The sequence below is a fragment of the Hippopotamus amphibius genome, chromosome 1 (assembly GCF_030028045.1).
Source record: "Hippopotamus amphibius kiboko isolate mHipAmp2 chromosome 1, mHipAmp2.hap2, whole genome shotgun sequence".
Classification (NCBI taxonomy): Eukaryota; Metazoa; Chordata; class Mammalia; order Artiodactyla; family Hippopotamidae; genus Hippopotamus; species Hippopotamus amphibius.
The window spans coordinates 50,620,837-50,634,657 of NC_080186.1; the positions used below are offsets into that span (position 1 = coordinate 50,620,837).

Consider the following 13,821-nt stretch of genomic DNA (forward strand, 5'->3'; position numbering starts at 1 on the left):
AAATAACATGTATTCTGCAGTCCTACAAATATGGATTATTTCGGCTTTGTTGATAGTAGTGTTTACTTCTTTTGTATCTTTATTGATTTTCTGTCTGGTTATTCTATCAGTTAAGTGGGGAGGAGTCCTCAGATCTCTAATAATGATTGTGGATTTGTCAATTTCTCCTTTCAATTCTAATTTTTTAATCATGTAATTTGAATCTGTGTTATTTGATTTATATACATTAATTTTTTATGTCTTGTTAAATGAATCTACTTATCATTATGAAATGACTTTCTTTATCCCTGGTAATATTTCTTGTTTGGAAGTCTAATTTGTCTGATATTGATGGAGCCCCTTCAGTTTTGTTATGATTATTTTTGCCTTTTATATCTTTTTCTCTTTTTTGTCTCTCTGTGTGTTTATATCAAAAGTGATGTAGGCACCTAGTAGTTAGGTCTTGCTTTTTTAATCCATTGACAATCTATTTGGTTCTTTTTTAAAAAAAATTATTTTCTTATATTCCTGTTATCATTTTTAAATCCTTGAACATTTTTAAACCAGCAGTTTTAACATTTTTATCTTCTAATTCTTTCATCTCTCATTTTTAGGCTTGTTTCTACTGACCGGGTTTTCTCTAATTATAGTTCACATATTCCTGCTTCTTCACATGTGTAGTAATTTTTTATTGGATGCTAGACAGAATTTTATTATTTTATTTATTTATTTTTTTAGAATTTTATTATTGAGTGCTGGTTTTTTTGTATTCCTTTAAAGAGTATTGGACTTTGTTCCTATAAGCAGTTAAGATAATTGTGTATCAGTTTGATCTTTTCAAGGTTTGGGGGGATGGAAGGCAGATCTAGAGTTATTTTCTCCTCTAGGGCTAGGTTAGACTCACTACTAAGTTGTGACATTTGGGGGTTTTTTAGTGAATGCTTGTCTGTATTAGCATGGTCATGATCTCTTCACTTTGACTGGTAGGAATTTCAGTGGTTTCTGGCCCTGTAGGATCTTCAAGGAATTGTTTCATTTATAGTTCCCTGGATTGTTTTTTCCTTGGAAATTATTTTTGTTTAATCTCACTGAGTTTCACCTGTGCACATACAAATTAGTATTCAGCCAAGAGTAAAAGGGACTACTATGCAGATTTCTGCAGCTCTTTTCTTTCCAGAGCTCCACCTCTTCATTTATCTGCCTTACAAATCATGTCTATCCTCTCAACTCCATGAAAACATCAGGCTTTGTTTTGTTTCCACCTCCCTATACCGTGGTATGAAAATTGCCTCTAGAGAGAAATCTTAGACTGGTGTAGGGCTCATCTTTTTTGTTTTCCTTCTCTCAGAAATTGGAGTTGTGTATTGTCTTTTGGCTAAAGCTTGAAAACAATATTCCTTGTATTTTGTCCTGTTTTCTAGTTGTTTGTGGCAGAGAGTAAGTCTAGACCCAGTTACTCACTCATAACTGAAGGTGAACATGCTTGTAACTAAATCTTTTAGGTTGGTCCTTGAATTTGCTGTGGCTCACTTTAAATACAATTACTCTGGTTCAGCTGTGCAAGGAAGAAGACATTTTTTCTTTAATCAAACTCTGAATACAGCTTTGATGTTTAAAATCACCGTGTACTTATATTTATAGAACTGTAATATATGTTTCTGTTGTCATTTTTATTGGAAAGTTTTTAATTGTCTTTTACCTTGACACATTTTCTTTCATTATTATTATTAAATAATTTATTTAATTCTTTTTTTTCCTCCATTAGGCTAGTAATTTAAAGAAGGTACTTCAAGGAATTATGAGTTACTACAATGAGGTATGAAAATCATCTGACTTTGTTTTATTATAAAATACTTTATGATAATTATATTGACACTTAAAAATGACTTGGCTTTTTGTTTATAACATTTTACTGGTATATAATTCATAATTGAAAGGTGGTTTTTTTCCATTTTTAGAATACATTTTGTGAACGTAAAGGCGCTAAAACTCAATATATTAACTTGTAAAATAATGTTTCTATATTGATACTCTTTAAATTGATTATTTTCTCAAATAAAATTACTTTCATATTTATATAATTTGATTTTATGCAGTGCTATAAAGTAGACCTTATAATTAAAGTACTTTTCTATTTAAAGCATTGTTTTGATATTTCTTTCCAGTGTAAACAACAACAAAGATATACTACAAAATTATGCTTGTGCAAGTGAATTGGGAAATAATGCAAAATAAAAGTAGTGTTAAAGTCACATTAGATAGTGCATTATTCAAGTGATTTGTTTTCCTTATTCAGCATCACAAGTTCTCTACTAGGATTATTTGATATAAGAATGTTTATTGCTTAATGTGTGAAAGCTTTTGCTTTGGTTTTGGCATTAAAGAATTTTGTTTCTATTTTTTAAAGTTTTCATACAATTGAACTTGTAGTTTTTTCCAAATAATTTTAGGACTAATATTTTTCAATTCATTAATGGCTAAAGCTCATTTTGAAGTTGTTTTTTGTTTGTTTTGTTTTTTTGTTTTGTGTTGCTTGCTTTTTTTAAAATGCTGAGAATACTTTTTAGTAACTTGAAAAAAACAATCTTGGGAATTCCCTGGCAGTCCAGTGGTTAGGATTTGGCACTTTCTCTCCTGGGGCCCAGGTTCAATCCCTGGCTGGGGAAATAAGATCCTTCAAGCTGCATGGCACAGCTAAAAAAAAAAAAAGAAAAAAACAATCTTAAAAAAAAAAAGATAGAGGCAGGAAAGATTAATCCATTAGATTTGTTTTTCATTTGTCAAAGTGTGATGGTTTATTTTGTGGTTCTCAGTTCATCAAACATATATCAAAATATTATGAATTTTCTTTGACTTAACAAGTCTTTATTTTTTTATGGAAAGGCATAAGTTTTATCATAACAGATCAGGCCAGGGCTTCTTGAACAATTCCTCTCTCTGATAGTGGGATATTTGTTATAAAACCATTTTAGTTGCTTTTGATTGGTTCTCAAAATTTTGGGAGGTTGCTTGAACTTTGCTAACTGGTTTTAGTCAATAATTGTGGATTTATCATTTATTAATTTATCTGAGTCATTTCATGAACCTGCTTATAATTTATTTTCCTTGTAATAATTAAATGTAGTTAATTCTCTGTAGCCTACATAAATGACTGATCTAATTTATTTTCAACACTGCAGTTTTTGGGGCAACAGATTTCTGAAGAACTTATCCCTGATTTAAACCAAATAACTGAATGTTCAGATTCTGTGGAGCTTGGGCGGTTGCTCCAGCTTATTTTAGGTTGTGCTGTCAACTGTGAAAAGAAGCAAGGTAAGTGAATTTCAATCATTTGAGGATATCTACTTTCTAGAAACAACCTACATTGCTATAGGAAATTGCATAAAATTATGCTATTGTAGGTTGACAGAAAGAACGCTGAAATGTAAGCCAGAAGGTCTGAATTCAAGCACAGCTCTGCCATTAAAGATTTGTAAAGATACCAATCTTTAGTATCCTAATTATACCTGGATTCTGAGATTCGTATTTAAGTAGCTTAATTTTATCAGTGCTTAGGACTTGGTGGATATTCAGTAAAAATTGTACTTATTCATTTGATAATCATCTCTTTCACATATAAGATACAGAACCTTAGGTTGATTCAGATTTTCATAAATGATTATGCAGCTACTAAATTATAATCCAGGCTTCTTCAGATACTATTCTACTCTTTTCAGAAGGATGCCTCCAATGTATCCTCCAGATAAGCAGTCTGATGATATAAATGGAATTGGTGTGCTGTACTGGTATATCTGAACACAGTGGTCCATATCCTGCTGAGTACAAAAAGAACATTTTTCCTTAAATGTAATGAATGAAATGTGAACTGAACACATCAATATCTACTTCCTTCAGGGGCTTGCATCAGTCTGGGTGATGAGCTTTTTGATGCTGATGTTTTTTGCATGACTTATCCAAACTTGGCCTTAGGACATCACCTTTATAAGAGAATGTTGGGTCCTGAAGTTTATAAAACACTTTAAGTCAGAACCTTAGAAAACACTTTCAGTGTTATCTAAATAATGCAGAGAGCAAATGAGACAAGATAAATTCAATAAAAATTAATTCAGGAAAGAGAAAAATGAGATATATAAAATCAGCTATAGTTCATCATAAAAAAGGGTTTAGGTGTCAGAAAACTTTCATATTATTCCATTTCTATTATTAACTGGCTGATTTTTTCTAGGGCAAGTCAGTACTTTTCCATAGGCTTTTATTTTTCATAGGTAATGTCATAGGTCTTTATATTAGGGGGTTTTTGTTGTTTTGTTTTCTTTTTTTTTAATAAAAGAAACATTTGCTTGTGGAAAGCTAAAACTTCTATAAAATTCTAACTACAAATTGACAAATAGTAATTTGTTTATAAATTAGCAATTTTCTGGTATGATCCTTTTTATTTTTCTATTTAATGCTCTGTTTCTATTTCAATTACTGGTTATTTGTAACATCCTTTTGCTTAACTTTAGCATGTTTGTTGGTTTTAATAGTCTTTTTCAAAGAACTTACTGGGTTTTGATTCATTATGTTTGTACTATTTAATATCTATTCTGTTATCTTGTTTCTTCTATTGTGAATTAATCACAATTAATGATTCTTTCTTCTAAGCTATAATTGATATTTTAAGCTATAATTTCCCATTAAGTTTTGTTGTCTCCTATAAATATTGATATAATATGTAGTATTTTCATAATTTAGTTCTAAGCATTGCTTAGCAATTTGGCCTCAGACTTTTAAAAGGAGACTCAATTCCTGGGTACATAAATAAAAGTTTAGCAAGTAATAAATATAAAGAAATAGTTTAATTTTCATTATTTAGAAATTTAGGATTATCTAATTGGATTTATTTTTGGAGGTATGTGTATGGGGTTTCAGTTTTTAGGAGTGAGCAGATAAATGGGGAAAAAAACTGTTAGTAATTTAATTAAAATTTAAAAATAAACATCCATAATATAAATCACCTTCCACATCTTTGTACTTTTCAGTGAGAATTGATTTTCAAAACGATTCAAAGTTATTGCAGTAGCCTTAATCTTGAAAGAATGAACTAGTTTGGTTAACAGTACCCTGTTTATCTTGGTGGGGAAAAAGAAAACTTTTATGAAGGTTTCAGCAGACTTGAAACACTCTATTATCCAACAAATCCAGTTAAAGGAAGTCATTCCATTGCTTGTGCATCATCTAGTTAATTCTCCCCCCGCCCCCCCCCCCCAACACCCATAGAATTTAGTGGTCGGGTGCATACCAGATTCTGTCAGAATCTTTTTCCAGCACTTGGCTTCAAAAATAAAAGAAAGACTTAGAGGACTTTTAGAAGTCTTCCAGAAGTATCATCAAAACTATAAAAGTACTAGAAAGTAAGAAGTCCATAAAATTTTTGGAAAATTGTTTTAGGTGGAGAACATACAGTTGATGTGGATTTAAACCTGCAAATACATGAAAAACAATTTCTCATGATTCCTCACTTCTCATTGGGACAGAATCATCTTATTGCACTCCCACACGTGTGTGTGTGTGTGTGTGTGTGTGTGTGTGTGTGTGTGTGTTAAGGTATAAGGATCTCTTTAAGGTGAGACTTGGTGAATGTTGAGCAGGTGTTTGCAGGAGGCTGTATAAGTCTCTTCATTGAAAACCTTCCTGAAATGAACTAAGCGGGTGATAAATGAAACTTTCTGAACTTAGTTCTGATATTTAGTTCATTGAACACAGGTATACCGTGTTTTATTGAGCTTCATTTTATTGCATTTTTCACAAATTGAAGGTTTGTGGCAGCCCTGTGTCCAGCAAGTCTATTAGTGCCACTTTTCCAACAGCATTTGTTCACTGCATATCTCTGTGTCACATTTTGGTAATGCTCACAATATTTCTTACTTTTTCATTATTATTACATTTGTTATGGTGATCTGTGATCAGTGCTTCTTGGTGTTACTATTATAATTGTTTTGAGGCACCATGAACTGCACTCATGTTAACATGGTATGCTTAATAAATGTACGTATTCTCACTGCTCCACCAATGGGCCATTCCCCCATCTCCCTCCCTTCCTCAGGCCTCCCTACTCCCTAATACACAGCAGTATTGAAATAGGGCAGTTAATAACCCTACAGTGGCCTCTAAGTGTTCAAGTGAAAGGAAGAGTCCCACGTCTCTTACTTTAAATCAAAAGCTAGAAATGATTAAGCTTAGGGAGGAAGGTATGTCAAAAGACAAGACAGGCCAAAATCTAGGCCTCTTCCACCAAACAGCCAAATTGTGAGTATGAAGGAAAAGTTCTTGAAGGAGACTAAAGGTGTTGCTTCAGTGAACACACCAATGATATGAAAGCGAAACAGCCTTATGGTTCATAGGGAAAATATTTTAGTAATCTGGATAGAAGATCAAACCAGCCACAACATTCCCTTAAGCCAAAGCCTAATCTAGAGCAAGGCTCTAACTTCAATTCTGAGAGAAGTGAGGATGCTGCAGAAGAAAAGTTTGAAGCTAGCAGAGGCTGGTTCATGAGGTTTAGGGAAAGAATCCATATCTCTATCATATAAAAATACAAGGTGGAGCAGCAAGTACTTTTATAGAAGCTACAGCAAGTTATCCAGAAGATGTAGCTAAGATGATTAAGGCCACTGTATTAAACAACATATTTTCATTGTAGACAAAACAGTCTTTTATTGGAAGAAGATGCTATCTAGGATTTTCATAGGTAGATAGGAGAAGTTAATGCCTGGCTTTGAAGACAAGGCTGACTCTCTTGCTAATGTAGATGGTGACTTAAAGTTGAAGCCCATGCTCATTTATCATTCTGGAAATCCTAGGACCTTAAGAATTATGCTAAATCTAATCTGCCTGTGTTATAAATGGAACAACAAAGACTGGGTGACAGCACATCTGTTTACAACATGGTTTACCGACTATTTTAAGCCCGCTGTCGAGACCTACTTCTCACCAAAACAAAAACAAAAACATAAAACAAACAAAAAAACATTCCTTTCAAACATTACTGCTCACTAACAAAGCACCTGGTCACTCAAGAGCTTTGATGGAGATGTACAACAAAATTAACGTTGTTTTCATACCTACTAACAAAACATCCATTCTGCAACCCATGGGTCAAGAAGTAGTTCTGAATTTCAAGTCTTGCTGTTTAAGAAATACATTTTGTAAGGCTATAGCTGACAAATAGTGATTCCTCTGGTGGATCCAGTTTTCAAAGTACATTAAAAACCTTCTGGAAAAGATTCACTATTGTAGATTGCTTTAAGAACATAGGTGATAGGAGGGTTTCCTTTTCTCCACGCCCTCTCCAGCATTTATTGTTTGTAGACTTTTTGATGATGGGCATTTTGACTAGTGTGAGGTGATACTCATTGTGGTTTTGATTTGCATTTCTCTAATAGTTAGGGATTTTGAGCATCTTTCTGTGTGCTTTTTGTCCGCTTGTATGTCTTCTTTGAAGAAACATCTGGTTGTTTGGGTTTTTTTGATATTGAGATGCATGAGCTGTATGTATATTTTAGAGATTAATCCCTTGTCAATTACATTGTTTGTGAATATTTTCTCTCATTCTGTGGGTTGTCATTTCATTTCATTTATGGTTTCCTTTTGTAGAAATATCTTTATTGGATTATAATTGCTTTACAATGTTGTGTTAGTTTCTGCTGTTCAACACAGTGAATCAGCTATATGTATACCTATATCCCCTCCCTTATGAACCTCCCTCCCACTCTTTGCATCCCACCCCTCTAGGTCATCACAAAGCACAGAGCTGATCTCCCTGTGCTGTACCACAGCTTCCCACTAGCTATCTGTTTTACACGTGGTATTATATATATGTCAATGCTACTCTCTTAATTTGTCCTACCCTCTCCTTCCCTCAATGTGTCCACAAGTCCATTCCCTATGTCTGTGTCTCTATTTCTGCTCTGCCACTAGGTTCATCAGTACTGTTTTTCTAGATTCCATACATATGCACTAATATATGCTATTTGCTTTTCTGTTTCTGACTTACTTCACTCTGTATGACAGATTCTAGGTCCATCCACATCATTACAAATGACTCAATTTCATTCCTTTTTATGGCTAAGTAATATTCCATTGTATATATATACGCACCACATCTTCTTTATCCATTTATCTATCGATGGACATTTAGGTTGTTTCCATGTCCTGGCTATTGTAAATATTGCTTCAGTCAACATTGGGGCACATGTATCTTTTTGAATTATGGTTTTCTCTGGGTATATGCCCAGTAGTGGGATTGCTAGGTCGTATGGTAGTTCTAGTTTTAGTTTTTTAAGGAACCTCCATACTGTTCTCCATAGAGGCTCTATCAATTTACATTTCCCACTGACAGTGCAGGAGAGTTCCCTTTTCTCCACACCCTCTCCAGCACTTATTGTTTGTAGATTTTTTGATGATGGCCATTCTGACCAGTGTGAGGTGATACCTCATTGTGGTTTTGATTTCAATTTCTCTAATAATTAGTGATGTTGAGCATCTTTTCATGTGTTTATTGGCCACCTGTATGCTTTCTTTGGAAAAATGCCTATTTAGGTCTTCTGACCATTTTCGGATTGGGTTGTTTGGGTTTTTTTAATATTGAGATGCATGAGCTGTATGTATATTTTGGAGATTAATCCCTTGTTGGTTGCATTGTTTGTGAATATTTTCTCCCATTCTGTGGGTTATCTTTTTGTTTTGTTTATGGTTTCCTTTGCTGTGCAAAAGCTTTTAAGTTTAATTAGGTCCCATTTGTTTATTTTTGTTTTCATTACTCTAAGAGGCAGATTGAAAAAGATCTTGTTGTGATTTATGTCAGAGTGTCCTGCCTATGTTTTCCTCTAAGAGTCTTAAATTTAGGTCTTTAATCCATTTTGAGTTTATTTTTGTGTATGGTGTTAGGGAATGTTCTAATTTCATTCTTACACATGGCTGTCTAGTTTTGCCAGCATCACTTATTGAAGAGACTGTCTTTTCTTCATTGTATATTCTTATCTCCTTTGTCGTAGATTAATTGACCATAGGTGGGTGGGTTTATCTCTAGGCTTTCTATCCTGTTCCATTGACCTATATTTCTGTTTTTGTGCCAATAGCAAACTCTTTTGATTACTGTAGCTTTGTAGTATAGTCTGAAGTCAGGGAGCCTAATTTCTTCCAGCTGTGTTCTCCCTTCTCAAGATTGCTTTGACTATTCAGGGTCTTTTGTATTTCCATACAAATTTTAAGATTTTTTTGTTCTAGATCTGCAAAAAATGCCATTGGTATTTTGATAGCGATTGCACTGAATCTGTAGATTACCTTGGGTAGTATAGTCATTTTGACAATATTGAGTCTTCCAATCCAAGAACATGGTATATCTTTCCATCTTTTTGTGTCATCCTACACTGTTGGTGGGAATATAAATTGGTACAGCCACTATGGAGAATGGTATGGAGGTTCCTTTAAAAACTAAAAGTAGACTTGATCCAGCAATCCCACTCCTGGGCATATATCCAGAGAAAACCATAATTTGAAAAGATAACATGTACTCCAGTGTTCATCGTAGACCTATTTACAATAGCCAAGACATGGAAGCAACCTAAATGTCCATCAGCAGAGGAATGGATAAAGAAGGTGTGGTACATATATACAATAGAATAATTCAGCCATAAAAAAGATCGAAAGAATTCCATTTGCAGCAACATGGATGGACTTAGAGATTATCATACTGAGTGAAGTAAATCAGACAGTGAAAGACAAATACCATATGATATCACATATATGTGCAATCTAAAAAATGATACAAATTAACTTATTTACAGAACAGAAATAGACTCACAGACTTAGGAAACAAACTTATGTTTACCAAAGGGGAAAGGTGATGGAGAGGGATAAATTAAGAGGTTGGGATTAACATATGCACACTACTATATATGAAATGGATAATCAACAGGGACGTACTGTATAGCCCAGGGAACTCTACTCAATACTCTGAATATTCTGTAATAACCTATATGGGAAAAGAATATGAAAAAGAATGGATATATGTATAACCGAATCACTTTATTGTGCACCTGACATGAACACAACATTGTAACTTAACTACACTCCAATATAAAATAAAAATTAAAAAAAAAAATAAAGGAATGTTTCCCTTGAGGGGAAAAAAAGAACATAAGTGATTCATGGAAAGAGATCAAAATATCAATGTTAGCAGGAGTTTGGAAAAAACGGATTCCAACTCTCATACAGGACTTTAAGCAGTTCAAGACTTCAGTGGAGATGTGGTAGAAACAGCCAGGGAACTAGAATTAGAAGTGGAGCTTAAAGGTATGACTGAGTTGCTGCTATCTCATGGGAGAATGTTGACAGGTGAGTTGCTTCTTATGGACGAGCAAAGAAAGTCAGGTCCTGTGATGGCGTCTGCTGGTGCAGATGCTTGGACACTGCTGAAATGACAACAGAGAATTTAGAAGTCGCATGAACTTCGTTGATGATGCAGCAGCAAGGTTTGAAAGGATGGACTCCAATTTTGAAAGAAGTTCTACTGTGAGTAAGATGCTATCAAACAGCACTGCATGCTACAGAGAAATTGTGAAAGGGAGGTGTCAGTTGATGTGGCAGAATTCCCTGTTGTGTTATTTTAAGAAATTGCCACAGACACCCCAACTTTCACCACCACCTTCAGTCAGCAGCCATCAACATCAAAATAAGGTCCTCCACCAGTTAAAAGGATTACCACTTACTAAAGTCTCAGGTGATGGTTAGCATTTTGTTAGCAATAAAGTACTTTTTAATTAAGGTTTGCACATTTTTTTTAGACATAATGCTATTGCCACTTAATGGAGTATTGTGTAAATATAACTTTTATATGTATTGGGAAACTAAAAAATTCACGTGACTCACTTTATTGTGATAATCGCTTTATTGGGGTGGTCTGGAACTGAACCAGTACTATCTCTGTGGTATACCTGTACAGGTGAATTCATTCCATAATACTGAATTTTTAACAAGAGGAAAGAAATTGTCATAATTGTTTTAACATTTATTGAAATCTCTTCTTCTTCCTTGTAAGAAAATTACAGTTTCTTTAAAACAGTTATAGATATTTTTATGAATATTTTCAATTCTGCGTATTTGTTTGCAGTGGACATATTTCTTGTGGTAAAATAATGTACTTGAATAAAGAATTATGTGTAATGAATGAATTTTTATGTTTTTAATTGAATGGCTAAATTTCTGTGGGTAAAGAGTAGGGTTTTTTTCAGATCAGGTTTTTTTTTTTTAATCGTAGAACATATTCAAAATATAATGACGCTGGAAGAGTCTGTTCAACATGTGGTTATGACTGCTATTCAGGAGGTAAGTTTTATCACGATCACATATGTATGAAAATCCTAAAACAAATTATATAAAACTGTTCATATAAATTTTTTGGATGTTTATTTCACTGCTGTATAAACGAGCCCTTTGCAGGTTTGCTTATCTTAGGCTGTTGTGTTGTCCCTTCTTTTTTTCCCCAAAAATTTCTTATAAGGACTTCAAGCCCAATTTTAGTACTTCTGCATTTTAAAAGTTAAATTAACATTGTCATGTTCCTTGAAATAACTTCAGCTGAGGAGGATAAACAGCCTCTTCCCAGATAGGAATTTTTATAACTTCTCTTTTTTTCTGCCAGGTAGAGTAATCTTTTCTGAAATTTTGAAGTGTGTGTATGTGTGTGTATGTAATATGCATTTTCAGAATGTTAGAACTGTGAGCAAATATAGTGATAATTAGGTTTCGGAGCCAGGTAACCTGGCTTCAAGGCAGTGTGTGTTCATTTTTAAAATCAGACCAAAAGGCTGAGATGAAGCGGAGTGAAGAGGAGGCCTGAGGGAAAGTTGAGTGAAGGGTTAGTGAGAAAAACATAGTTTGGAAGAGGCACGACTTAGAAGGAGACAGCACATAGGACTTTAGAAGTGTGTATACTCTGAGTTTGCATTGCTGGTTTGAATTCAGAACATCACTATGCATAAATAAATCTGCCTTTCATATGCAAAAAGCTTATTTTACAGGATCCTTTTTTTCATATAATTGTAACTCCTACTTTTAAAGTGTCTTCTCAGATTAGGAATTTTACCACATCACTGATTTAAAGCTCTATTTTAAAAGTGCCAATTCATGTTATGGGAGAATCATTTTTTTATTAATGTGTTCAGTTTTACTATTATTCCTCTTTTAGAACTTGGATTATAATTTTTCAGTACATTAGTATTTTAAATATATATACATATTTCAAGCACATTTTACTTATGTCCTCACTAATGTAATGCTTGAACCTTGTGTTATTTAGCTTAAACCTTTATACATTTTTTATTTGAATAAATAAGGATCATCAAATTAAGGCAAGGAAAAATTAAACATAAAGCATTTTACTGTCCTCTCAAGTAAACATATTTTTACTGTGTAAACCTCACTTCATTGTGCTTAATTTTACTATTTTCATTCTAGTTGATGAGTAAAGAGATAGTGAGCGCTCCTACAAATGATGCTGTTGGAGAATTAGAGCAGCAGGTGAGTACTTCAGTATGTGAGGAAAATGCCGAAGACAGCGATAGGGTTCCTTTGTCAATTACCCTCTTAAAGGCTTACATAGGAGAGCACATACAAGATTTTTTTCCTCCACGAAATTTAGGTAGTTTATTCTCCTGTAAGATCTTAATTGAATATTATTATGCATTCCTTCATGAAAGCAAGTAGTGTTGATCTCCAGAGTTTTTAATGATCATGTTTGAAGAGTTGAGTGGCATTAAACTTTCCCGACATTTGTTAGTACTTACATGGCACATTCTATATAGTTACATAATTAAATAATACACACTTTTAAAAATTCTCCTAAATTCTAATTTATCTAATAAGAACATACGCTTTTTGTCACAGTTGCTTTCTTCTAATATTGAAGAATTAGCTCAAAGATCCTGTACTCAAGGCTCCTTTCTATGGTTGTTTTATACATTTGTTTTACATGGGGGAAAAGGCACATTCCTCCTCTGTATAACCCAACCTGGGTTGTAAGGGAAAGGGTAAGAGGAGTGGCAAATGCATCAGATACTTTTCCTGTCATATTTTTGGACATCTGACTTTCATGAGTGTCACCAGCCATCTCAAGAAGTATTTCAAATTTTAAAAATTGTTTTTCTATAAAAATTTTATTTAAATTTAAGCATGCTGTGCTCTCATTTTTTTTCTGCAATAAAAATAAACAGTACATCCTCTAATACTCTTTTTTAAATATTTCACAAAGATTTACATAAAATTTGTTTTCTGTGGGAACTTAGCCTTAAATATTAATGATACTGTTGATATTATTTACACAAAGACAACATATTATGACTTATTGTTAATAGGTAAATTTTAAAACCATTTTCAACATCAGTGTATGTATGTGTTGTGATAAAAGTATATTTTCCAATTTGTTTTGAAATATGATTTACTAAGAATTAGGACATTTCCTATTTCAGCTTAAAAGGGCTCTGGAAGAACTTCAGGAAGCACTAGCAGAAAAAGAAGAACTGAGGCAAAGATGCCAAGAACTAGATATGCAGGTATGGATCTGAGAATAATTTCCTCTTTAAATTTACAAGAGTCTTAATTAAGTAATTGGTAAAGTGTTTTGGAGGTTGGGTTTCATTTAATGGAGGGACCATTGAAAGGGTTTATTATAAGCTTGACTATTCAAACATGAATTTTATAATTTTTCTTTTAGAGTTGAAAATTGCTGGCTTAACTACTTCATTGAGAGGATCATTCTAATCATAGAATTTCAACTGCTAAGATGAGCCCTTAGTTTGTTGT

General features: G+C 33.4%; 1 protein-coding gene across 3 annotated transcripts in view; it reads left to right on the forward strand.

Annotated features, from left to right (window-relative positions):
* Positions 1 to 13,821, forward strand: part of HOOK1 (hook microtubule tethering protein 1) — a 65,198-nt gene that overhangs the window by 14,739 nt on the left and 36,638 nt on the right. For all 3 annotated transcript variants that reach the window (XM_057712615.1, XM_057712607.1, XM_057712614.1), the window contains 5 exons: positions 1,745 to 1,795; positions 3,159 to 3,291; positions 11,279 to 11,346; positions 12,478 to 12,540; positions 13,488 to 13,571. In XM_057712615.1, coding sequence (XP_057568598.1) covers positions 1,745 to 1,795; positions 3,159 to 3,291; positions 11,279 to 11,346; positions 12,478 to 12,540; positions 13,488 to 13,571 — 399 coding nt within the window. The remainder of the gene's footprint in view (positions 1 to 1,744; positions 1,796 to 3,158; positions 3,292 to 11,278; positions 11,347 to 12,477; positions 12,541 to 13,487; positions 13,572 to 13,821) is intronic.